A 26,928-nucleotide genomic window follows, 5' to 3' on the forward strand; every position below is an offset into this window, starting at 1 on the left:
GGGTCATCTGGCATTGCGATGAGGACCCACCCACCTTCCGGTTGCTGCCGCCGTTGAAGTAGTACTCTCGGGAGGGCATGCCCAAGGTGGGCTGGTCTATCTGGAAACACAGAAGGTGTGACCCTGGGCAAGGGGCCCGGGGTCCCCACAGCCTGGCTGAGGCAGGCTGCAGCCGCCTCCCCACAGGACTGTGCCCCGTGGACATGTGCTCTGCCCAGGAGCTGGTGGCGGAGCTCGTGCTGGACCCGGGAGCCCAGACCCTGCCCTGAGTGATGGTGGGGGCGCTGGGCTGGACTGGAGAGGGTGGCAGGGGTGGGGTGGGGAGGGGTTCAGGCTGCCCCGGGCCTCACAGCACCCGCTGCTCCCCCAGAGTGGGGTGCATATTTGTTTCGTGTGTTTCTCTTTGGCCTCCAGCCCGTGGCCAGCAGTGGCTCCCTGAGGTCAGTCCTCCTGCTCTGGTTCCAGCCCCGCTGTTCAGGAGCCCCCACCCCTCTGACCAGAGCCGGGTTCTACTGTGGCCACCAGCTCGGCCAGGAGGCCCAACAGAAACTCCAGCAGCAGCAGCTCGTCCCTGGGCCCACGGACGTGGACAGGAGCCAGGAGCCCGGAGCCCAGGCCCTGGGAGACGCTGGAGCTCCGTGTCCGCCTGTCCGCCTGTCCGCCTGTCCGTCCCGTCCTCCTGCTGTGCTGCGAGAGCCCCCAGCCAGGCTTGGGGACCCTGCCTACCCCTGCCCATCGGCGCGGCTCGTACGTAGATGATGTGCCGGCTGGAGTTCTGGTCGTCATTCCAGATGAAGAGGTCGATGAGGACGCGCCTGTTGAACTGTGAGTTCATCAGCGCCAGCTGCCGCTCCAGCTCCCACTCGAGTCCTGGGGAGGCAGCGCCCCACACTGGAGACTGGAGGGCTCTGGGGTCCCAGCCCGGCCCCTTGTCAGTGAATCTGGCCTCCAGAGCTAGGAACTAGGGGGCCATAGGGTGGGGAGCTCACCTGTGCGCCTTAGGGGCTGGGGGATATGGGAGACACTTTCCCTAACAGCCCAGGAGCCACAGGCGGGCCCCCAGGTGACTGGAGGGGGTTGGGCGCAGCATGGGGTTGTCAGGGCTGCCAGCCACGTGGGGTGCCACTCCTGCCCCTGGGGGAATGGAGCACATGCTCAGAGTGGGGAGCCTTGGGGCCAGGGCCTGAGCGTCGAGTGCTCCTAGGGCCCGAGGAGGGGCACCCCTCTGCAGGGCTGGATGGGACCGGCCATGGGGCACCAACTCCCCAGCATGGAACCTAAACCACCTCCCAGGACCCTGAGGTTGCCCTGGCTGGGTTGGGCCTCTTGGGGCTCCTGAGAGCAGGCAGCTGGGGATGGGGGTGGGGTCCCCTCCTGGAAGGCCTCGGACGAAAGGAGCCCTGGCCGTGGTCCACCTCTGTCTGTCTGTGAGGCTGCTGCCAGGCCCGGCCTTACCTACGGTCTCGTTCCACCTGTCCATGGCCACTGGCCAGCCTCCCACCACCTCCAAGATGTCCAGCAGGGGCTGAGAGCCTCGCTTCTCTATCACACCTGAGGAGGGATGCAGTGGTCACTCTCCCAGCCTCCCTGTGGCTCACGTGCCATGACACAGAGCCGTGGGGGCGCTGTTGGCCGGCATCACAGGTCCCTACAGCCCCTGCAGTGCTCGGCGAGAGGTGGCCTCCCAGCCACTGGGCCTTTACACCTGCACCCTCCCATCACAGATCAGCATCTTGGCAGCTCTGCAGTGCAGGAGGCGGAGGCTGAGACTGGACACGGGCGTGAAAGGAGACCTGGGGGCTGAGAAAGCACGTGAGCCCCGGGGGACAAAGAGGATGACGGGAGGGAGCCCCTGGGGCCTGGGAGCCGGCCAGCAGGCGAGGAGCCTGGGAGAGGAGAGGAGGCTCTGGGCGCAGGCCAAGCCTCGGCGAGGACTCAGGCAGTGGCGGGTGGGCTGGGAGGGGGCGCGGGGGAGGCAGGGGAGCCCTGGGGCCCGTGTGTCCTGTGTCTCGGCTCAGCACGGTGGGGCCCCCACAAGCAGGGCTCCTGCAGTCGAAGATTAGGTCAAGGTGGGGACGCGGAGTCACTGCGGGAATAAGTGAAGACCGCCCATAGGGCAAAGCAAAGGCTTCAGTGCTGGCACAGCATGGCAGGTGCCCCGTCAGGTCAGAGGCTTGCAGGAGCAGCAGGGCTTCCTAGTGGAAGAGGCGAGGCCCAAGTGGGCCGAGTGGGGGCTGCTGGTCTGGGGAGGCTGTGGCGGGCTCACTGGAGGCCGGCCTCCTCTGGGCTTGGCTAGGGTCCTATGCTGGAGGCAGGGACAGACATTCCGGGGGAGGCTGCCGGTGATGAGGCCGGATGCCGTGGGGAGTGCCGTCTGACCTCCTGGGCTGCCCACTGGGGATAAAGGGCCGAGTTCCGGGCTGAGCTGCCGGTCCTGAGTCGCGTTCCAGTTTTCCACATGGTCTGGCCCCTGCCCTTTGTATATTCAGCCTCTCAGGACAAAAATTAAGTAAAGGTGAGGACACAGGAAGTCATCTCCAGCTGGGGGTATTGCCCAGAATGGGGGCCCGGCCTTCCGTTTCCATGGGGAGGAGACAAGCCCAGTGCACCCAAGCAGGGGTCTCACGGAGACACCCCCTACAGCCAGGGTCCCAGCGAGTTCCACAGTCAGGCGGAGGCTCCATGAGACCTCCTGGGGAAAACAGCCAGCCCTGAACCCTGGTGCTCAGTGGAGGAGCTGTCTCTACAGCAGCCACAACCACAGGCTGGGCCTGCAGACCCCCAAGTGGAGGAGTTAAATAGTGCTGGGCCGGGGGTGCTCCAAGCACGTGAATCCCTTTAATGGGAACTGAAACACGGATAATCTGCCCCCCACACCACACACACACATCCACATACATCCACATGCACACACACGCACATATGACACACATATACAGCACACACATAACACGTATACACACATAACACATATACACACATACACACATATACACATGTACACAAGTACACACAGCACATATATATACAGTACACATACATACATATAATACACACATACATGCACACACAACATACACATATGCACACACAACACACCCACAGAATACACACATATATACATACATGCATATGCACATAATACACATATACATTATACACAATACACAAGTGACATGCACGTAACACACGCGCACACATAATGCACACATATGTACACACTGCATGCATATACATATACACATAACGCACATACATGCATACACATGTACCCACATGTACACATGCACAAACCACATGTATACATATAGATACATGCATGCACACATATACATATATACACAGACACATATACACATATACATACATAATATGCATACATACATATACACACAACACACATATACGCACATAAATGTATAATATGCATGCATGTATATACACATACTCATATACGTACAATACACACACACACAGAGCCTGGAACATGTGGCCTGTGCTGGGGTTGGGGTGTGAGTGAGGCCGCAGGGCAGCTGGCATTACTTTGAGCCTGGACCCCATGGCTGGGAGCGGGACACAGCACATAGACCCTCTGGCATGAGTCCCGAGGGCATCCACTCCTACCCTAGGGGCAGCCATGGGGTCCTGGGGCTGTGCTAGGCCCTGGCAGGGGCAGCCCGCCCCCGTCCCCTGCCTCGGCCCCTTCCTGGTGGCCCCCACTCACTCTGGTTCATGCAGGAGCGGTACAGCGTCCTGGCCTTCTCCACAGCCGGCCGGTCCTTGGCAGTCGAATTCTCCAGCACCGCTGTGGGCGCAGGAAAAGGTTGGACAGAGGCCTGATGAGGCTGCAGGGGCCAGGTCATAGGTCCCTACACCCCTTGCAGTGCTCAGCGAGAGGCGGCCCCCAGCTGCTGGGTCTTTATTCCCTCTCCTCTGTGCCCACCAGACCAAGGAGGAAGCAGAAACAGGGGCGAGACACAGCCAGGATCAACTCCTGACCCAGTGCCGTCCTGTTCGCTGTCACCCTGCTGCACCCCCTGCCGTGCTCTGCCACCTTTGAGGATGACCTCCAGCTCGTCGCGGAGGACGTCAAAGATGCTGTATCTTGAGTTGGTCTCGGGGATCACGTGGCGCCGCAGCCAGCCTCCGCACGCAAACTGGTAGAAGTCGTCACACGGTTCCGTGGTTGGGTCCATGTTCTGGAGAATCCTGGCGGCTACTCGTCCCCATGGTGTGAAGCAGGGAGAGGGAAGACAGAGAGAGTTGTGGACAGCCCAGAAGCCTGTCTCCCAGTCCAAGACACAGCCCGGTCCCTCGGGAAGAGGCTGCTGTCCATCCAGTTGCAGCTGTGTGCCCAGGGAGAGTTACACCCTCTCTGAGCTGCAGAGAGGGAATCCCCCAACCTGGATTCAGTGCTAGGATTTTCACTTATTTATTTTTAGAGACAGGGTCTCACTCTGCTGCCCAGGCTGGAGTGCAGTGGCGTGATCACAGCTCACTGCAGCCTTGAACTCCTGGGCTTAAGCAATCCTCCCACTTCAGCCTCCTGAGTAGCTGGGATCACAGATGTGTGCCACCTCTCCCGAATGCTTTTTTAAAAAATTTATTTTAGAGACAGGGTCTCGCTGTGTCGCTCAGGCTGGTCTGGAACTCCTGGGCTCAAGCGGTCCACCTCGGCCTCCGGAGTTGCTGGGAATTCAGGCATGAGTTGGCTGGGTTTTCACTTATTAACCACATGACCTTGAACCCCAAACCCTCCAAGACTCATTTGCTCGTCTGTGAATCTGGGAACACCAGCGGTCTGACTTGCAGGCTGAGGCGATGGCTGAGATGGTGCCGGCTCACAGGAGGTGCTCAGCTGGTGGCCCTGCCCTGTGAGCTGGGCCCAGCTCCTGGCTGTCCACCAGGGCCTTTCTGTTCTGACTCTGCCCCCTGCCCCCTCACTCATCAGTGTGCTTGGTCCCCAGAGGGAGGGACGACTCTTACCACCATGGGGGTTTGTATTCTGCTAGAGGGGTTGGCTTTGCCCCAGGAACCCTGAATGTGCATGGGACAGGGGAGCCCCAGGCTTCCCACTGAACGCTTTCAACTGGGGTAGCTGGGCTGCACCCCCTCATCAAGGACCGTCCCTCAAATTCTGTCCGACTTGTTCTTGGCCACTGCACCTCTGGGGCTGGGGACCTCACGGAAGGCGTGTCCACAGGCCCCCCAGCCCCCAGCATGGGCAGAAAAGGCACAGTCCGGAGCTTCTCCACTATTGGCGCTTTCACAGCATGTTAACAGTTTTTGTCATCTGCAAATAGCGGTACCTGACCCCCAATTTTAAGACAAATTCCTGGGAGAAAATTTGAAGTAAGAAAGTGTGGCTATTCATTGAATCTTTCTTTCTATAAATGTGGACAAAAGCCGCTGGGGTTCTTGGGACGGGATGGCTGTTGCTGCAGGGCCTGGCGGCTGGAGGCTGGGGACTGGGGGCCCAGCAGGTGCCAGATGCCAGAAACACCAGCTCCCCGCCCCCAAGCTCCACAGTGAGTCCGGCCCACTGGCTCCACCGCCTGCCGTGTCTTGGAGTTGCTCCCCTGGGCCTTAGGCGGGGCCTGTGTCAGTGTCAGCCGGGAGCCCCCAGCCCTTGGGCAGGCTGTGGATGGCAAGGGGGCGGGGCTTACCTGCCATCACGCAGCCAGGGGTGGTGCAGACCTCGCTCACCTCTTGGGCCTCTGGGATCCCTGCAGGCAAGGAGCAGCCTGAGCACAGGGAGCCACGGAGAGGGTGGGGCAGGACTGGAGTGGGTGTGGGCGGGGCAAGGTCTGGTGGGTGTGGCATGAGGATGGGCATAGACTGGGTAGGCGGAGCAAGGTCAGGGTGGGTGGAGCATGGGCTGAAGCCAGTAGGGCAAGGCCAGGGTAACCAAAGCATAGGCTGGTGGGGGTGGGGCGTGGCCCTCCACCCCATCTTCCACCCCCATGGGTGGTCCAGCCTGGCAGCCCAAGTCCTCCCCAGGTGGCCCAGGCAGGAGGCCTTCAGTGATAGTGAGCTTCGTTCTTTGTCCTTGACCCCTGCAGGGACCTGGGAGCCCCTTTACACCCTATGCCTCCATGCACCCCCACAGCTGCCCCAGGCCCCAAGGGCTGAAGCCGGCCATTCTGCCCTCCTGCCTTCTGCCCAGCCCACTCTCACCTGCTGCCAGGGCCAGCTCCTCCAGGCAGCCTGCCTTGCTGCCCCTCTCTGCATGCCCTGCCCCGGCCTGCCCCACCCGTGTGCCAGCCGGTGGAATTGAATGTGCCGAGGCCACGCAGGAGCGGGTGCGGAGTGTCCACAGTGCCCAGTAAGCCTCCTGCATCCAGCAGGTGCACCCAGCTGAGGTCTCTGCCACTGTCCTCTCCCCATGGCCCTCCTCCAGCACATGAGGGTTGGGCAGAACCCAGCCCCTGCCCCTTCACGGAGTCCCCCCACCTTGGGAGGCCTGCGCCCACCTGCCTGGGGCTGTTTTGGAAGGGAAGGCAAAGGCTACCTCGGGGTTTTCGTTTTACAAAGGTCCTCTCCTCCTGTAAGAAGCACAGCCGGCTAGCAAGGCGTGGCAGCTGCTTCCCTGGGGAGAAACACAGCGCTCAGCTTCGGCCTCCTGCCTGCAGCTCCCTGGGGTGCTGGGGGCCTCCCTGGGTCGGCACGCCATTTTCCCACAGTGCTGGGTGCTGCAGCCCTACCCCTGTAGTGAGGGCTGGTCCCCAGGGCAGCGAGACAGGAGATCCACGGAGTTCACTGCAGGGGCCAGCTTCAATCTATCTCCCACTGGGCTTGAATGGGGGGCGGTTTGCCCTGCCTTGCCAGCCCCACCCTTTAATTCTCCCTCCACCCACCCCAAGGTCCCCGATGTGCCAGGGCCTAGAGGGGTCCCTACCTCAGGATCTTCCTGACCCTGACCAGGCCCACACAAGGTGGCACGCTCCTGGAGTCCCACAGGGCAGGCTCATTTAGAGGGACAGGGCCTTTTCAGAGAGGGTGACTTCCCACTAATGACCCTTGTCCCCAGCCTCTCCACCCTCACTGTCCGCTGAAGGTGCCAAGCCACCCTCCCTCCATCTCTCTACTGCCTGCTGGGAGGGGCCTGCCTGGTCAGCATCGGGGGCTCCTGGGTTGGCTGTCAACTGCCTGGAGAGAGGTGTGGGAGAGGAGGGTGGGGTGGAGAGAAGAGAGGACCCCAGGTCCAGAGAGATGACAAGCCAGGCCTGGCTACCCTCAGACCTGGCTTGTGGCCGAATTTCTCCAGCAGTGAGGCACACAGAGGACTGAGTGGAAGGAGGGAACAGGGCTCATTCAGATCAGGGCTGTTGGCAGGCCTGGAACCTGGCCTAGCCCTGGGCAGAGACTGCAGAGAGGGTGCTAGAAGCCACAGAAATATCAGCTCCTTGGGGGCCTGGCCATTCAAAAAGCCATTAATCCAACACTGGATGATGACTGTGAGCCAGGCCAGATGCTGGAGTTCAGATGTGAGCCTAATAGGGCCCATCCCTCAAGGAGCCCCCTGCCCGGTGGAAACAGGGAGAAAGTGCTGCATGCTGCACACACCGAGGCAAAGTGCTGAAGGGCAAGGCTGAGCTTCAGAGCAAAGGAACCCCCCAGGCCAGCAACGGAAAGGAGGTGGTGAGTGCGAGCAGAAGGCAGGGCTGCCCTGTGGCATTTGCCAATTGCAGTAACCCAGAGCTTATGGACCAGAGACTGGATAGTGGACTCCAGAGGGCCTCACTTCAGCAAAAGAGTGGATTCGAGGGACATCACCTCTGACCAAAGTGGTGACAAGGAGGGCAAGGGCTTTCTGCTTCTGATTAGGATGCAGAAAGTTGAAATTGACTGTGGCCCCCACTCTAGCCAGGAGAGCAAGCTGGAGAAGCTACAGCATGGGCACTTTTAGAAACCCACGAGAGCTGAGGACATGGAGAAACCAGCATGAGTCCAATTCCAGGGAAGAATGAGGCCTTCCCAGGAGAGGAGAGGCCTGTGGCTGCTCTGCCTTTGGAGTCAAAGCATGAGGAGGGGCAGATGCGCCAGGCAAGGCCATTCAAGCATGGCAGCACACGTCTGTAGTTCCAGCTACTTGGGAGGCTGAGGTGGGAGGACTGCTTGAGCCTGGGAGGTTGAGGCTTCAGTGAGCTGAGATTGCACCACTGCACTCCAGCCTGGGAGACAGACTGAGACCCTGTCTCAAAAAAAAAAAAAAAGCTATGAGCTACATACTGTCTGATTCCAATTATGTGACATTCTGGAAAAACAAAACTTTAGAGAAGAGAGTTGCCAGGAGTTTGGGAAAATGGATGTTGAAGAGGTTGAAAAGGTGAAGAACAAGGGACTTTTGGGGGCAAAAAATGACAAATAGTGAATGCATTTGGCAGTGAAACTATTCTGTACAATACTGTGATGGTGAATGGTAACTATTTTGTACGATATTGTGATGGTGAATGGTGAACACATTTGGCAGTGAAACTATTCTGTACGATACTGTGATGGTGAATGCTGAACGCATTTGTCAAAACCCACAGAATGTTATAGCACAAATAGTAAACCTTATTGTATGCAAATTTAAAAAATTATTTAGACTGTCAGGGGAATCCCAGGATGAAACGCAGAATGAGACTCAAGACAGATGAATAAAGCGATCTCACTGAAATGGATAGGGGAATAAAGTGTTGACCTAAGTAACTTTAGAAATGAGTAGAGTCTATGAGACTAAAGGCAAAGGAAGCTGTACATAAGCGCTGTACTCTAGTTGATAAAGTTGTCCTTCATGGGATCCCAGCTTAATTCTGAAACCACTACACATGTATATTGGAACGGAAAAAGTAAGTGGATAGCAGGTGGCTGGGCTTATTGCTGCTGCAGTGAGAAGTTACAGACAAGGAAAGGAAGGAAGTTAGAATGGTCCATGTGGTGGTGGAGTGGAGTTGGAGACAACAGTGTGAACTCATTTTTAGCTTAATATAGATGCAGATGGTTGCATAAATAAATATTTATCGATATGAGTATCTAGATGGGTTCATGTATACATACATATTCCTTTGTTCTGCCAGGTGAGCTAGACTAGAAGCAACACCAACTGAGGAGTAGCAATAAGCAAAGAATAGGACTCAGCTCTTGGTTTCTGTTTGTTTTTCAGACACCACATTATCCTAGAAGCTCTTGGTTTTTGAAACCATTATCCAATAAAAGAAGCCAGGGCTCCTTAGAAAAATGGTTGATTATACAACTGGGGTAGGAAACATACAAGATGAGCTTGGAGCATGTTGAAATGTCAAAAAGTAAGAAAGTGCTCCCCGCAAAAAAACTCACCCCAAATTCATGATAATGGGGATACATCAGAGGGTCATAGAAGCAACTGACAACTCCCAATGGCCAGAGTTGGAACAATTTGAGCAACGCAATATAGTAGTGGATTATAATGCAAAGTGTAAAATGAATATCCGCAAATCATTGAGTAAATAAACAAATCAGGGAGAATAGACCAATCTCTCATACAGAAGAATTCCAAATACTTTAGGTAGATACTCTGCCTCTAAGGATGTGGAGCATAAGTCCCCACTCCTCAGGTGTGAGCTGCAGACAGTGGCTTCCTTTCAAAGACTGCACTATGAAAAAGAAGGGAAAAAAGTAACTTGCAGTGCAGAAACCAGACACTACCTCTAGCCAGGCAATTAGGGTTAACATCAACAGTGATAAGTCCAGTCATTGAAAGTGTGCACCTGTGACCTGCGGCCTTCCTCTCCAACATGTGTTACCCCAGTCTAATCATGAGAAAACCATTAGGCTAATTCCAATTGAGGATCATTCCACCTGATCAGTAATCCTCAAGACTGTCAAGATCATAAAAAACAAAAACACAAACAAGAAAACAATGAAAGTCTGAGAAACCATCACAGCCAAGAGGAGCCTGAGAAGACATGGTGTTCTTGATATGACCCTGGAACGGTAAGAGGACATGAGGGAAAACAGGGAAATCTGAATTGAGTATGAACTTTAGTTAATAGTAATATTATCACTATTGGTTCACTACTGTGGCAAATGTATCAGGCTAATGCAAGATGTTCATAATAGGGGAGACTGGGGGTGGGGTATATAGGGATTTCTGTACTATTTTGCAATGCTTCTGTAAATCTAAAATTGTTCTAAATTTTTGAAATATTACTGAAGGAAATCTGAACAGAATATCTTAGACCTGTAGGATAATGTTAAGTGGCTTAACATATATATAACTAGAGACCCAGAGAACAATCTCTGAAGAGATACTGACCAATAAATATTTAAAGTTGATAAAAGATATAAATATACCCCAAGAAGGGCAGTGTATCCCAAGCTGGGCAAATACAAAGAAAACCATATCCAGCAGCATCACAGTCAAACTGTGGAGGACTAAAGATAAAGAGAAATTCAGAATTAATAATTTCAAGACATACTTAAAAGCAGTCAGTGGGACTGGGCATGGTGGCTCATGCCTGCATCCCAGCACTTTGGGAGGCTGAGGTAGGTGGATTGCTTGAGTCCAGGAGTTGAGACCAGCCTGGGCAACATGGAGAAAACTTACCTCTATAAAAAAATTACAAAACAAAAATTAGCTGGGCATGATGGTGGACACCTGTGGTTCCAGCTGTTTGGGAGGCTGAGGTGGGAAGATTGCTTGAGTCTGGGAGGGGGGATGTTTCAGTAAGCTGTGATTATGCCACTGCACCCCAGCCTGGGCAACAGAGTGAGACCCTAGCTCAAAAAAAAAAGCAGCTAGAGGAAAAAAAGACACATTATATTGAGGGGAACAACAGTAAGAATGATGGTGACCTCTTACCAGAAAGAATGAAGGCCAGAAGACGATGGAATGAGCTATTTAAGTGTTTGAAAAAAACAATAATACATTATCAGCTTATAATTCTATACCCAGCGAAAACATATTTCAAAAGTGAAAGTGAAATAGAGACATTTTAGACCAAAGCTGAGAACATTTGTCTCTACCAGATGTGCACCACAACAAATGCTAAAAGGTCTTCACTCAGAAGGGACAAGAAATCAGTGGGAAGACCAGATTGGTAGGCAAGAATGATGAGCCTGAGAAAGGGTAAAGAGGGAGCAAAGTGTAACGGGAGACCTGGACCCAAACAGTGCCTCTGATTCATTTGTTTCCCATCTAGTCAGATGTATCCAGAACAAATTAGGACAACTGAAGAGGTGAGTCCATGCCTCCTTCATGCCTGCATCCTGCCTCTACTGCCCGCGCTGCATTCCCAACATAGGCTCTCCCGTAGACTTGTTGATGGGGGAAACCCCCAAGGAAATTCACCAGATGCTGCAGATCAAGGGCTGCCTGAGAATGTAGTGGGCTCCTGAGCAACACTTTCAAAACTGAATTAGATGAGCTAGGCATGTTTTTTCCATGTCATCCCTTAACTTACAGTGTCTCATTTAATCATCACAAGGAAGGTGGATCACTTGAGGCCAGGATCACTTCAAGACCAGCCTGGCCAACATGGCAAAACCCCATCTCTACTAAAAATTCAAAAATTAGTCAGGCGTGGTGGTGCATGCCTGTAATCCCAGCTACTCGAGAGGCTGATGTGGGAGAATCACTTAAATGCAGTGGGTGGAGGTTGCAGTGAGCTGAGATTGCGCCACTGCACTTCAGCCTGGGCGACAGAGCGAGATTCCATCTCAAAAAAAAAAAAAAAAAAGAAGCTTGTGAGGTTCCTCATCTCTACTTTTCTTGGGAAAACTGTTGGGGAGGCAAGATCACTTGGTCACTTTCCTTGGGGGAGTGGCAGGGCATGGATCTCCAGACCCCATACTGGCATTCAACAGCTCTGTTCTTCTAAGAGAAAAAGCAAAAACAATGAGACCCTTTTGCCACAATGGCTGAAAAGAAACAAAATCTTACCCTAATGCTACAATATGATCACAGGAAACACAGTCAATGAACTCCCCAAAAGGAGATTTTTCTTTTTCATAATTCCAAAAAGGGGCAGCTTTCCTGAATACTCAGTCGACACAGGATCTTCTCTCTGTTCTTTTATATTTGCCTGAATAACTTCTGTAATACGCCAATCATTTTTACATAGGCTTTCTACATTTTAAAAACTATTTTTGACATTTCCTCTGAAGGTTTTGTTTTCCTAAAGCTTTCCAAATGCCTTGATTTGAATAAGACCCTCTGCCGCGGTTTGGATATAGTTTATTTTTCCCTACCAAGTGTCACGCTGAAATGTGATACCCAATGTTGGGGGTGGGGACTGGTGGGAGGTGTTGAGGTGTTTGGGTCGTGGAGCTGATTCTTCATGAATGGCTTGGTGCCCCTGAGTGGCTTGAAAAGAGCCTGGCACTTCTCTCTCTCTCTCTCTTTCTCTTGCCATATGACCTGCGCGCACGGGCTCCCCTTCACCTTCCACCATGAGTGGAACAGCCTGAAGTAGATGGGGAGCCATGCTTCCTGTGCAGCCTGCAGAACTGTCAGCCAAATCCACCTCTTTTCTCTATAAATTACTCAGTCTCAGGTATTCCTGTAGAGCAACACCAATGGACTAAAACAATCTTGATGCAAATCATTTACACTTTTTTCTCTTTCCTCCCTTCTCCAACCCTCTTTCAGAAGAAACAAAGCCACAAAGAACTTCACAGAGCGGAGAAAGAAACACCCTCCCTGGAGGATGTGTAATCACAGACAGCTTGTCATACTGCTGTTGAGTTTACAGAACTGTGTGGCCAAGGAAACCTCTCGCCGAGAAGCCAATTCAAAGAAACTCCAGGCTGGTAGTGTCCCAAGGTGCCCGATGAAAACAAATACATTTTCTCCAGAGGGAACATTTCTCAGCCCAATAACACAGGATCCCCATAGATAAAGCCAATTTGAATATGTATTTACATTTTTTAAAAAGAAAATCTTACATTAGTGAGAGACAACAAACAGCAAAACCAGAACCCCAAAGATTGCCAATTAGGAATGATCTGATCCAGAACGTATGGAAGCTGGCACCACTGGCCCTGGATCTGAGTCTTCTCTGCATCCGTGCCTTGGCCATGTGACTCTGTAGTTGCTCCCACAAAAGGGACAAAGTATTTTTTTTCTTCTATCTCTTGACTGTGGGTGGCTCAAGTGACTTGCTTTGGCCAACAGAATGAGGTGGGAATGACAGTGTTCCAGTTCTGAGCCTGGGCCCCAACAGGCCTTGCATGTTTTCACCTGTCCTTTTGGATTTCTTTCACTGCCAGGAGAGGGATCTGCCCAGGAATGCTTGCTGGGCTCCAGTAGGAGGATGAAAGTTACATGGACAGAGCACCCCAGCTGAGCCCAACCTAGGTCAGATGACCCCAGGCAAACAGTGGAGGTGCCTCACAATAAATCATTGTTTTATGCCAGTGAGTGTTGGGCTGGTTTTTAAGACCCCAATTGCTAAAATAAAATAACATAAGTATGTTTGAAATGCTTTAAAAAGAATCAAAACTAGGCCAGGTGTGGTGGCTCATGCCTGTAATCCTAGCACTTTGGGAGGCCAAGGTGGGCAGATCACTTGAGGTCAGGAGTTTGAGATCAGCCTGGCCAACATGGTGAAACCCTGTCTCTACTAAAATTACAAAAATTAGCCAGGCATGGCAGCGGGCACCTGTAATCCCAGCTTCTCAGGAGGCTGAGGCATGAGAATCACTTGAATCCAGGAGGCAGAGGTTGCATGGATCCCAGGTTGTGCCCCTGCACTCCAGCCTGGGTGACAGGGTGAGACTCTATCAAAGAAAAAAAAAAATCAAAAGTAAGAACAAGGAACAATAAAAAATCAATTTGAAAAAGGATCCATTGTAAATTCTAGAAATAAAACCACGTAGTTGTTGAGATTTAAAGAACAAAAACAACTACAAACCCAAAAGGCTGAGTTAAGCAACAGACATAACAGAACGGAAGATTTAGTGAAATGAAGTGTAGCTCTAAAGAACTGACCCAGAATGCAGGAGAAAGTCAACGAGATGGAAAATATGAAAGAAAAGCTGAAAGACACGGAGGACAGTGGGAAAAATGGAGCAGATATGCAGTGGAAAATGGAAAAGGAGAGAAAAGGGATGATGTGGGAAATACACGACCCAGGAAGATAACGGGTACAATTTTCCAACATTAATAAATGTTATCAGTGCTCAGCTTCATGAATCACAACAAATCCACAGCAGAATACATACAAATAACTTCACAGCTAGACAACTCATGATAAGAATTCAGAATATCCAAGACAAAAAGAACATAGCTCAGGGAGAAAACATGGTTCACCCAACAGAGGAACGGCAGTTAGGCTGACTGCGCTTTTCTCTGAAGCTACGTCTGAACAGCAGCAAGGGGAGTCATAAGACATGAAAGCTAAACCTTCAAGATATTGAGAGAAAATAACAGCTCAGACTCGTTTAACCAATTAAATGATCACTGAAGGATGAGCACTAAATAAAGTAATTTTCACATAGACAAGAGCTAAGAGTTTGATGCTGATAGATTATTTTCAAGCAGGGCTCCCCAAACTTGCCTGATCACAAGCAAGGCCTCAAATGCATGTGGGATTCAGAGGTCTTACCCTACAAGATTCCTGGGTCTCACTCTGTTTGGGGCCTGTTATGGACTGACTTCGTGGTTTGAAGCCCTAACCCCTAATGTGACTATTTGGAGATAGGGCCTGTGAGGAGGTTTAAAATCAGCTCAATGGGCAGGGCTGGCAGGAGGCATAACCCGGTAAGGCTGGTGCCCTCATAAGAGGGAGAAGAAATGACAGAGCTCACTGTCTGTCTCCACCACATGAGGACACAGCAAGAAGGTGGCCATTTGGTAGACCAGCTTATTAAAGTGGGAAAACATTTTTAAACAATAAAATAATGAAAAAAAAAGCACGTGGCCTGTGGGAAGAGAGTGTGAACCAAAAATAAACTAAGTTTTCCAAGTGACTGATGGACCCTCCCTTTGGCCAAGGGCATTCCAAAGTTAACCTGAAAAACGAGTTCAGGCCATGATGGGAAGTGGGGGTTGGATGTGCCCCATTATACCCTCTTCTCATTGGAATTCAGGCACAGCTGACCAGCATTCACCTTAAAACAGAGACATGCCAGGTGTGATGGCTCACACCTATAATCCCAGAACTTTGGGAGGCTGAGGCGGGAGGACTACTTGAGCCCAGGTGTTTGAGACCAGCCTGAGCAACACAGTGAGACCCATCTCTACAAAAAATAGAAAAACATAGCCAGGTGTGGTGGCATGTGCCTCTGGTCCCAGCTACTTGGGAGGCTGGGGTGGGAGGATCACTTGAGCCCAGGAGGTCATGGCTGCAGTGAGCTGTGATCGCACCACTGCCCTCCAGCCTGAGTGACAGAGTGAGACCTTGTCTCAAAAACGAACAAACCAGAGACCTTAAGACTGAGAGAACAGACTAAGTCTAATAAGAACTACAATCTATTTTCTCCAAAGCCTGCTACCTGGAAGCTTCACCTATATAACAAGGACCTTGGTCTCCACAACCCCTTATTTTAACCCAGACATTCCCTTCTATTGGTTCCAAGTCTTTAGATAAACTCTTCCAGCTAACTGCAATCAGAAAACCTTTGAATCTACCTGTGATGTGGAAGCCCCTACTTGGAGTTGTCCCACCCTTCTGGACTGAACCAATGTACATTTTTTTTTTTTGTTTTGGAGATGGAGTTTCATCCATCATCATGCAATGGCACGACTACTCAGGAGGCTGAGGCAGGAGACTCGCTTGAACCCAGGAGGCAGAGGTTGCAGTGAGCCGAGATCGAGCCACTGCACTCCAGCTTGGCAACAGAGTAAGACTCCGTATAAAAAAAAAAAAAAACAACAAACCAAGTTCTTAACGGCAATAACATGTGAACAGGCTGGGTAGTGGTGCGAAGAGTTAAACTGTTCTAAATGCTTGTATTGTTTGGAAGAAATTAATAGAGATATTGATTAATATTTAAGTTAAATAAGCATAAAAGTTCAAGGTAGAGAAGTTCTGCTTTTTGCCTAGGACATCAAAAGCTGCAATTGAATATCATTTCCTTCTGTACAACAAAAAGCCAAATAATCTACAAAAAGCACAACTTTTTGGAGCCCATCCAAGACCTGAGGTCAAAGACAATCAGGTAAACAATTTCCGAGTGACAAGGCCCTCCAAGGAAAGGCCAGATATGTAAATTATTTCCCTTTGGCCAAGACCTGAGAGAAAGAGATGTTCCAAGTGGGTCAGAAGAAATCAGCTAAAATTTTTCACACATTCTTACAGGCCCAGTGTGGGCTGCTACATGAGTTTGGAGTAGCTGGGAGCCCCCATCACGAAGAGGTTTTCACTCATTCCATGTTCTGTCCATGGCCTTCCCCAGATGCCTATGAGAAAGACTGGGGCAGGTCTCAGAAGGCTGGAGAGAGCCTCCCTTGGTGGCCCAGGGATGGAGGCAGGGACCTGCTTTGGCTGAGACATGAAACTATACTCGTCTGGCAGGGAGCAAAAGCTTTAAACCACTGAGGCAGGTGGAACCCCTCTCACGACCAGGGACCAGGCAAATCCCCTGTTCTGTAGGAGGGTCAGGAGCAAAAAATCCTCGGCCCATAGAAGGGCAGGAGATCCTTGTGGGCCCAGAATCCTAGACTGACATCAAGCAGTGGTCTCCTGCCTCTAGAGGAGGGGTGGGCAACTCAGGCACAGGGCGAAGCTTGGTTGACATGGGGATGGGGTAGGGATGCCAAGAGGCACATCCCCAGCCCCAGGTATACTAGGCCTGCCTAAGCCTGAGACTGGGCCACGACACCACAGAGCCCCCACCTTCAGCCCGAGCCTAGTACTGACCAGCAACAGCAACTCACCACTCACAGAAGGACCAGGGCATGGGGAGGATGCCCTCTGTGTCATGGGCATCCAGACTGCTGAAGGCCAAGGCTGGAGCAGGCAAGAGGAGAGAACCATCTGGTCCCCGGGCTGACTTCTCTAAGCGCAGGGAACAGGAGCTCATTGCTGGAGAAATGTGAGTCTGAGGTGCACTGTGGGTAACAACAGCAGTAGAACCCCCAGCCAGCTAACTCCTAACTAGAGGAATTCAATCCCTCACACTCACGCACTGATGGAAGAGGAGGTGTACCTAATTCTGTATATTAGGAAACCGTCCTACATATACCATTTCAAAAAGACTCATATACCAAATGGTGCAATGTATTATTATGTTAAAAATTTAAACACTATTCATGAGGCTCCTGATTTTATGTTTTGACAAATATTGGAGTCTGCAAAGAAGTATCTCAGACCCTCCCACAGCAGTGTATGGTGACGATGTTGCCAATAATACAGAATATTACTAATGACGGCAGTAGCTCTTACGTTCTTAACAGTGTGTTCCAGGCCCAGTGCAAATGCTATTGATCTCAGTCTCTACTTGTATCGTCCATTATCACACTGCTAGAAAGAACTACCTGAAACTGGGTAATTTATGGAGAAAAGAGGTTTCATTGACTCCCAGTTCCTCAGGCTATATAGGAAGCGTGGCTAGGACGCCTCAGGAAGCTTACAATCATGGCAGAAGGCAAAGGGGACGCAAGCACGTCTCACCATGGTGGAGAAGGGGAGAGAGAGAGCACGAAGGGGGAGGAGCTGCACACTTTCAAACAACCAGATCTCGTGAGAACTCACTCACTATCACGAGAACGGCAAGAGGGAAATCCACCCCCATGATCCAATCACATCCCACCAGGCCTCTCCCCTGACACACGGGGATTACAATTTGACATGAGATTTGGTGGGGACGCAGAGCCAAACTATATCATTCTGCCCCCGGCCCCTCCCAAATCTCATGTCCTTCTCACATTTTGAAACCAATCATGCCTTCCCAACAGTCCCCCAAAGTCTGAAGTCATTCTGGCATTAACTCAAAATTCCGAGTCCAAAGTTTCATCTGAGACAAGGTGTCTCAGGCCTAATGGGCCTATTTGGATTTTGGAGGCAGCACATTCCTCATTTGGGTGTGTTACTTCAGCCCATTTATCAAGTGACCCAAAAGGCTGCCAGTGTTGAGTGGGGTCCAGAACAGGAGCAGGCTCTGCAACAGGTCCAGGCTGCTGTGCGAGCTGCTCTGTCACTTGGGTTGTATGACCCAGCAGATCCAATGGTGCTTGGAGTGTCAGTGGCAGATACATAGGGATGCTGTTTGGAGCCTTTGGCAGGCCCCTGTGGGTGAATCACAGCAGAGCCCTCTAGGATTCTGGAGCAGGGCCCTGCTATCTTCTGCAGTTAACTGCTCTCCTTTCGAGAGACAGCTCTTGGCCTGTTACTGGGCTTTGGTGGAAAGTGAATGTTTGACTACGGGTCACCAAGTCACCATGCGACCTGAACTTCCTATCATGAACTGGGTGCTTTCTGACCCATCTAGCCATAAAGTGGGTCATGCACAGCAGCATTCCATCATCAGATGGAAGTGGTATATACATGATCGGGCTCAAGCAGGTCCTGAAGGCACAAGTAAGTTACATGAGGAAGTGGCTCAAATGCCCATGGTCTTTACTTCTCTCACCCTGCCTTCTCTCCTCTAGCCTGCACCAATAGCCTCATGGGGAGTTCCCTATGACCAGTTGACAGAGGAAGAGAAGACTAGGACCTGGTTCACAGATGGTTCTGCATGATATGCAGGCACCACCCACAAGTGAACAGCTGCAGCACTACAGCCCCTTTCCAGGACATCTGTGAAGGACAGCGGTGAAGGGAAATCTTCCCAGTGGGCAGAACTTCAAGCAGCGCACCTTGTTGTGCACTTTGCTTGGAAGGAGACGTGGCCAGATGTGCGATTATGTACCGATTCATGGGCTGTAGCCAGCGGTTTGGCTGGATGGTCAGGGACTTGGAAGAAGCATGACTGGAAAATTGGCGACAAAGAAATTTGGGGAAGAGGTATGTGGATTGAGCTTTCTGAGTGGTCAAAAACTGGGAGCCTGGGTGCTAACCACAATCTGATAATGCCTCCTCATGATCTAAACTGTATGATAAAGAGAGAAGGGTTCACGGACGAGGTTTATACACACGAGGGGCACTCCAGTCTTGGGGCTGGACTTCTGTAAAAATCCAGATGTAAATATTTGAGGTTTTGTGGGCCACATACATGCTTCATCTCACCTGTTCAACCTTGCTGTCCTAGCAGGAAAGAAGCCATAGATAGTACATAAATGAATGGGTCTGGTTGTGTTCCAATAAAACTTTATCTACAAAAACAAGCAAGGGGCCAGATTTGGCCAAGCAAGGGGCCAGATTTGGCCTATGAGCCTATTGCCAACCCCTGTACTAGAAAATGAATACAGTTGCTTTGGAGGAGTAGAATTCTAGGATGGACATGAGACTGTATTTCTCACTGTCATTTTTGTAAAAACATTTGATTTTATAAAAGAAAGTTTATAACTTTAAAAATAATTAAAACAAAAAATCTAAGATAACTGTCAAAAAGATAGAAATACAAAACTTCCAAGTTAGTTGAGGGAAAATAGAGGAAATAATGATAGGTTGATCCAAAACAAGGCAAGAAAAGAGAAAAAAAGCATGAGACACACAAAAGAACACAATAGGAAAACATACATTTTAGTCGTCCTGGTAATTATAAACCGACAAAATCCTCCAATTAAAAATAGACAAACCCCCAATCCAGCCATACACGATTGAAAGAGACACATCTAAAGCTGAGGAGATGAAAAGTTTCAAAGAAAAAGAATGGGAAAAATAGACACAGCAAATGCTGAGTAGCTAGTACTCATGTCAGGCTCAACAGGATTCAAGGCAAAAAGCCTTGTTAAGTCAGAAACGGTGACTACACAGTTTCATGAAGTGAAAGATATATTGACTTCATATGTGTATCTTAATACAATATTAAATTTATGAAACTAATTTTATAATTCATACTTAAATTTGCATTCACATAGTAATATAGCCTTAAATAGGTAAATTAGGTAATATTCGATGTAACTACAAGAATGGGTGATTCTTTAGTGCAAGATTTTAGCATATACATTTCAGTACATGATTTTAAGAAATCGTTTTCTTGATCTTTCAAAAACTTTCATTCTTTTGAGATCAAGAGAATGGAAAAAAAACCAATATGTAGAAGACTTGATTGATCTACTGGATGTGTATAGACACCATTACTCAGCATTTGGTGACTGAGCCTGTTCCACAGCACACAGGGGTTATTTATAAAATTGATCAAGTGCTAGCCCCAAAGCAAGCCCAGCAAATATCAAAGAAAGAACCACAAAAATAATGGCATAAACCATGGTTTCTGACAACACAATTAAGTTAGAAATCAATAATTTTTAAAAAGTAACTAAAAACTCATGTCTGGAAATTAAAAAAATTTCTAAATGACTTATAAGTCGATGAAAAAGTCATAATGGAAATGAGAAAATACATAGAAATAAATGATAATAACTGCTTAGAAAACCTTCCACAAACAATCCTGGACTGAGGCCAAGGTCAGCTGTGGGGTCATTCCTGGTGGGGGTCTTGACGCACAGGGGTCTTGACGGGGGAACAGAGGGCTCTGCCTCCCTGGAGGGAGGGGATCCAGGGCCCGTTTCCACACTGGAGTGGGTGGAGGCAGGCTTTGCTGAGATCCATGGCACCGTGGAGCCCTCCCGAGGCACCTGGCTGGGCAGGGAGGGTCTCTCTGGGATGGGTGGGCTCAGGCCCCTTGGCACGACCCAGAAGAGAGAGGCCTCCTCCTATCCCACAGCTGGGGGTGTGTGTGGGGTCAGCCTTGTTTTATGAAAGCTTGGAAAGCAGGTGTTTTGAGCCCAGCAGGCTCTGAACAGAGCTTCCCTTGGGCTCTGGGTTCCTCAGGGTGAGTGAGCCTTCCCCTCCCCCACTGCCCATCGCCTATGGAGGTCGCAGGGCCGCTCTGTCCCAGGGGAGACCCTAGAGGGCCAGGGGCTGCGGTCTGGGCAGCAGCCACACTGTACGGTGGCCAGCCATGCAGCCCCGGGCCGGGACGCCCTGCACATCCACAGGCAGCACCCACTTCTGCTTCACAGACACAGCCTCCCGCAGGGGTGGAGGGATGGTCCCAGGCAGTGCGCAGGGGTCCAGACACGAGGGAGCATTCTAGTAACACAGGCTGGGGCGCCCCATTGTTGGGCCTGGGGTGTGAGGTCCGCCGTGAGCTCTGAGTCCGGCGCCTGCCATGGTGGGAGCGCCCTGCGCACCTGCCCCGGGGGTGGGCATTGCTCCTCGATGTGTGCGCGCTGCCCGGTCTCAGAGGGACCAGGGCTGTGCCTGCGGAGGGGCTGGCAGGGGCGGCTGGAAGGTGACCAGGTCTACGGGTGCCTGGGAGCCCCTGACCCCAGAGGGGAGAGCAAGGGACGGGCCGGCGTGGGGGCGGGGGGAGTGTTTCTGGGACAGCCCGAGGTTCCAGCGAGAAGCCCTGGCCACGCCTTTGTCTCCGTGGGACCCCAGCCTGGCCCCCTCCTGCCGTGGTCCCGTGACCTGACCCGGCCTTGAGCGGGGCGGGGGCGGCAGGACCCTCAGGTCTCTCCGCAGGATGGCGGCGGGGGAATGAGGCAGCCAGGTGAGCCCGGGCGGCGGGAGGGACACGGACGCCGATGGTCCCCAGCCGGGGCTGCGCGGCCAGGCAGGGAGGGGGCGCGCGGAGGGGCGGGCGACGGGTCTGCGTCCCCCACCCGCCGGGAGTCCGGCGGAGGCGGGCGGGTGCAGAGCCGCAGCAGCAGCGCGCGTGAGTCCGGGCCGGGGCAGAGCTTTCTGGAAGGGGCTGCGTGCTCCCTGCAGGTCAGTGCCCCTCCCGCCGCCTCTGAGTCCGCAGCTCGGCCCCAGGAGCCCCTGGGTGCCCAGTACAGACCCGCCTGCCCCATCTGACGGGCGGGCTCGGGCTGGGGACAGGCGGACCCTGCAGCAGGTGCAGCGGGGCGAGCGCGGAGAGCGGGGACAGGCGGGGCGGGGCACCCGCACTCACCTCTGCGGTCGGCGTAGAGGACACCCAAGGCCACCAGGGCAGCGGTCACCAGCAGCAGCAGCAGCAGCAGCCCCCCCTCCAGGAACCCCGGGCGCTTCTGCCCTGCACGGCCGGCGCTCTCCACCATCCCCACGGGGCGTTCGGACTTCCCCATCAGCAGGGCTCTGGACGGGAGAGCACCGCGGAGGAACCTGCAGGCCCAGGGCAGGGGAGAGGGGAGAGGGGCGTGGAGCTCCCCGAGCCCGCCCGGCCCGAGGCTGGAAGGGCCGGATGCTGGCTGGGAGCGGGCGCTGGGTGCCTTTGGAACACTCTGTTCCTGTCTCCCTCTCCAAGCCCACAACCCTGGATGACTGGGTCCTGGGACTTTCCACACTACCCCTGGGCCGGAATCTCTGAGTGCATGGAGGTTCTAGGACTGGGATGCCCCCAACTTGGGGTCGCAAGCTGGACCCAGGAGGCTCAGCTCCTGTGCTGTCAAGGGACCCCTGCAGTGGAGCCCGCCTGGGCTGCTCATGCTGGGTGTCTTTGAGCTGTGGGCCTGAGCGCTAGGTCAGGGACCTGTCGGGGAGGCCACTTGGGCTTCTGGGCTCCCAGCCCACCTTTCCTGTTGGAGTCCAGAAGCCAGTGATGGGCGACACCAGAACAGTAGGTACCCACACAGGCCGTGACTACGTGGGCCAGGAAGGGACCTGCAGGGCCAGGCAGCCTTGAATCTCAGCTCTGGCAGCCACCTGGCTGGTGTGCAGCTCTGGTCGTTTCCTGACCCTGTTACTATGGAGGGGACACCTTCTGGAGCCAGCAGGGCAGTGGGCAGCACTTGAAGACACACACGGCTGGGCACAGGCTGCTGCTGTAGGCAGGACAGGGAGCTGGGCAGGAAGGGTTGGGGGCACAGGACACGGACTCAGGAGGCTCCCAAGTCTGAGTGCTCCAGTGTGCATGTGAGTATGCGTGTGTGGGAGTGTGAACCTGAGTGTACACATGTGCAAATGAGTGTGTGCATGTGGTTGGGCGCGTGCATGTGTATGACTGTGTGTGTGTGCATATGTTCTGATGTATGATTTTGCACACACACATGTGTGCACACGTTCTGGTATGTGCATGTGCACGACTACATGAGTGTGCACGTGTGTGCGTGTGCTCTCGTGTGTGCATGTGTGACTGAGTGTGCACGTGTGCCTTGCTCGTGCGTGTGTGCATGTACTCTCGTGTGTGCATGTGTGTGAGTGTGCACGTGTGTGCGTGGATATGCACGTGTGTGTATGCTCATGTGTGCATGTGTGTGACTGAGCACGTGTGCGTGTGTGCTCATGTGTGCATGTGCATGATTGTGTGCGTGGGTGTGCATGTGTGTGCGTGTGCTCTGGTGTGTGGCTGTGCGTGTCTGTGTGTGTGAGTGTACACATATGTGAGCACATGCATGGATGTGCACATCCCTCGCTGGCACTCGGAGCCCTGCTGGGAAGCTGCCCGGCCTTAGGGAAGCAGCTGGTTGCTTTGGCCTTCCAGCACTTTCAGGCGTCACACACAATCACACACCTGCTGTGCTGAGCCCCAGCTTAGTCCTGTACCTGGCAAGGCGGATAACGTGGGAGCAGCGAAGGGAAGCCAGGCCCAGTCCTGCCTGCCAGCGGGTCAGGGACTGGCTGCTGAGACTGCCAGCACCTGGGCTAAATGTGCTTCCGCCCTCCTGTAGCCCACCCCCGCCTGCTGTGGACTTTGCCAGAGTTCTGTCCCTGACTCCCTGGGAGATCCTAGACGTCCCTTAGCCTGTCTGGGCAACACCCTGCAAAGGCGGCTCAGCCAGCTCATTTCGGCGACTCCTCCAGGGCTCCCTGACCTCTGGCCGTGTGAGGAGTGGGGACGGGGACCTGGACCTCACTCCTCTCCTCCAGGTCCCTCGCTCCTCCCTTCCTGTCCCCTCAGCCACCTCTCTCAGTCCCTGGCCCTGTGAACAGCGGCGTTCGCGTATCCACACACCCTCAGACGCTTCCTTTGACGGCCTCTGCTGTGCCCCTAGACATCCCTGTCCTGCCACTGGCTGAAGCTGAACTTTGGAGTCAACTGCCTCCCCTGCCTGCGTCCACGCCCCACGCCCCACGCCAGTCCTCAGCCTCCAAGCCCATCTCACTTGGACCCTTTCTCATTCCTGCCACTCGCTGCCTGTTCCAGGCCCCATCACCTCCCCCTGAGGGGTCTGTCTCACCCCCTGATCCCCACCACAGGGGCCCAGGGGCCTGTAACTAGAGTCAGAGGCCGTCACTCCCTGGCCTCCTGGTAGCCAAACCCTTGGAGGAAGAGCCGGGCCTTGCCCTGATGTCAGGACCCTCTTTGGCCCTCCTCTCCTCTCACTATGCCCTCCTCCTCCCCTCAGGCAGGCCCCCCAGGTTTCTCCCCCCACCCTCCCCACCCACCCAGGCAGGCCTCCCAGATTCCTGCCAAGGTCCCCTTCCCAGTGGGGCCTTCCTTGGCCCGGCCTCAGGTTCAGCTCCGGGAGCCTCAGCCCCTCCCCTGCTCTGTGTCTCTCCAGGGACTCCCAGCTCCACCTCCACATCTCCTTGCTACTTCTGCAGCCCCCTGGGAACGTCAGCTCCACGGGCAGGGGCTCCCTCTGTGGGGGCCGCTTCACCTAGACTGGCATCCCCACCCCAGATTCCTCAGTCATTATCTGTTGGGTGAATGAATGAATGAATGAGGAATGAATGGATCAATCATTTGGACGAGTCTGAGCTCAGCTTCCACGAACTTCTTACTTTGGTCAGAATTAATGAATCTGCTCCTGCGTCCTGAGTTCATTCTGTCCTGCAGGTGTCCACAGACGGCTCCATGTGCCCCAAAGGCACACACGAAACAAACACCTTCAAACTGAGCCGAGTACCCAGGGCAGGTGTGGAGTGTCTGCTGAGGCGAAGGCACTGCGGCTCCCTGGGGACACTCGTGGCCTCTCCAGGTTATTACAGATGGGGGACAGCGGGTCCTATGGGTAGGATAAACCATATGCCAGAGGGGGCTGCCTGCCCTGGCACAGGTGAGACTACACACAGGACGCCCCGCCCAGCCTTGTGAGAAAGGGGCTGAGCGCCTGGAGAGGGTTTCAAGGCCCAGGAAAGCAGGCCGGGTACCTCCTTCAGCACAACTCACCTTTGCTCACTCAGGAGTGGCCGCCACCCACAGTCAGGCCCCTGGAGACTGGGTCCCAGTGGCTTGGAGTTGGGGTGAGCTGGGCCAAGTGGGTGGATTTCCAGGGACTGGGATGGGAGAGCAGTGGCTTGGGGCTGAGTTGAGGCTGCCTGCAGGCTTCCGGGCCTCCTTTGTGATGCAGGCATGGGCTCCCTGGAGGCGGTGACACCTGCTCACAGTCAGGAGGTTCCACTGGGGGTGTGGCATGGGGGGGAGGGGCTGAGGACAGCTTCTTGGCACCCGGGCTGCCCTGCCTCATGGGTGCCCTTCTCAGGGCTTCTGGCCCCTGCTTCCCAAGCCGCCCTCCTTCCTTGCTTCTGTCTCTTGACCTTTCAGTCCAAAGGGGCCCCAGGGGCTGCTGGGAGGAAGGCCAGGCCCTTCTCCTACTCCACACCCTCTGCTCTGCCCCAACCACCCGGTGGGGGGGTTACAAAGGCCCCACCCTGGGTGTTCTTTCTCTTCAATCTCCAAGGAGGATGGTGGGTTCTGGGGATCTTGCCAAGGTGCAAGGGGAAAGGGTGGTCCTGAAGGGGGTGGGCGCCGGCTGCCAGGAGGGTCCCACCCAGAGATACTAGCCTGGGTTTGGCTGCTTCCCTCTTCCCACAGAAAACTCATGAGGTTCAGACCTCAAGCTACAGAGGGTGGGCAGCCTTGGCTGGGGAGCTGGCAGAAGGGCTTTGTGGCTTGTGAAGGGTCCCCAGTGATCAGAGTGTGAGCCCCGCACCTAGCCCTGCTTGCGGACGGGGGTTCCAGGCAGAGCAGGCTCTTTCTGTTTCTCCAGGCCTGATGAGGTTCCTAGCTTCTGTTTCAGAATCCCCAGAACGAGTCCTCCTGCCCAGGCCTTGGGCATGTGTCAGGGCATCTGGGCGGGGCTGGGCCGCAGAGCTAGGGGTCCCATGGCAAACTGCTCCCCACGGCCGCCCCGGCCAGATCTCCCATGCTGAGTGCTGTCGGAGGCTTTGTCTATGGCCCTTTAGGTTGGCCAGGCCCTGGGAGGAGAAAGGCTTTGAGCTGCAGCCAGGCTGGGATCAGATCCCAGACACCACCCTGAGCCCGGGAAGTCTCTCCCTGGGGCCCGCTGGCTGTCCTAGCAGCCCCCTGCCATCAAGCCCAGCAACCAGCCCAGGAGCTGCAGTCTGGCCTCAGGCTGCCTGGGCTGCTGGCCCAAATGGAAACAAGGTCGAGGCCAGCCAAGCAAGAAGCTGGGACTGCCCTTTCTGGGGAGCTGGGAGTGGGCCAGGGCCAGAGCCTTTCCGAGCCCACCTGCCTGACAGCCCTGGTGCCAGCAGGCCCTTTCTGGATGTCACAGTGTTCTTGTCTCTAAGGTACAAAGCCACAGAGGGAGAAACAGATGCAGGGGTCTGGCCTACTCTCAGCAGGGGCTCCCTGGACTTGGAACCAACTCCCCAAGGCTGGCCCTGGGCATGCTCCTCCTTCCCGAACCCCAGGCCTGTCCAGCCCAGCAGCCCCCAGCCTGGCCCAAGGCCACCTGGTGACCTGGGCTGCCAAACTTGGGACCCCTTATTCCCAGGTTCTCCCTGCTTCTAGGTGACAGCAGGAGGCACCTGCCAGACAAGAGAAACTGGGAAAGGAGGCTAAAGGCCAAGGAGGCTGCAGACCCCGAGACCTACCCCAGTCACTGGACACTCACAGATTTGCAGGTGCCCAGGGCAGTGCAACCCAGCCACCCCAAACACCCGCACAGATGACTCTCTCCCCAGACACCTGCACAGACCATCCCCCGAAACACCCACACAGATGACTCTCTCCCTAGACACC

At 53.6% G+C, this 26,928-nt stretch overlaps 1 protein-coding gene across 5 annotated transcripts in view; it reads right to left on the reverse strand.

Annotated features, from left to right (window-relative positions):
• MMEL1 (membrane metalloendopeptidase like 1) overlaps positions 1 to 25,267 on the reverse strand; it is a 40,021-nt gene extending 14,754 nt beyond the window's left edge. For 3 of the 5 annotated variants that reach the window (XM_058444385.1, XM_058444387.1, XM_058444389.1), the window contains exons 1-10: positions 25,111 to 25,267; positions 24,723 to 24,946; positions 21,970 to 22,160; positions 6,512 to 6,589; positions 5,667 to 5,726; positions 4,055 to 4,216; positions 3,725 to 3,805; positions 1,456 to 1,551; positions 752 to 870; positions 35 to 100 (exon numbers count right to left, since the gene is read on the reverse strand). In XM_058444385.1, the coding sequence (XP_058300368.1) occupies positions 35 to 100; positions 752 to 870; positions 1,456 to 1,551; positions 3,725 to 3,805; positions 4,055 to 4,216; positions 5,667 to 5,726; positions 6,512 to 6,589; positions 21,970 to 22,123 (816 nt within the window). In that variant the 5' untranslated portion in view covers positions 22,124 to 22,160; positions 24,723 to 24,946; positions 25,111 to 25,267. Of the gene's footprint in view, positions 1 to 34; positions 101 to 751; positions 871 to 1,455; positions 1,552 to 3,724; positions 3,806 to 4,054; positions 4,217 to 5,666; positions 5,727 to 6,511; positions 6,590 to 21,969; positions 22,161 to 22,568; positions 22,643 to 24,722; positions 24,947 to 25,110 lie in introns of those variants that run through there. The other 2 variants (XM_058444388.1, XM_058444386.1) reach the window with 2 other exon arrangements.
• Between the last annotated feature and the right edge of the window lie 1,661 nt (positions 25,268 to 26,928).

The sequence above is a fragment of the Hylobates moloch genome, unplaced genomic scaffold (assembly GCF_009828535.3).
Source record: "Hylobates moloch isolate HMO894 unplaced genomic scaffold, HMol_V3 SCAFFOLD_9, whole genome shotgun sequence".
In the NCBI taxonomy this organism is placed as follows: Eukaryota; Metazoa; Chordata; class Mammalia; order Primates; family Hylobatidae; genus Hylobates; species Hylobates moloch.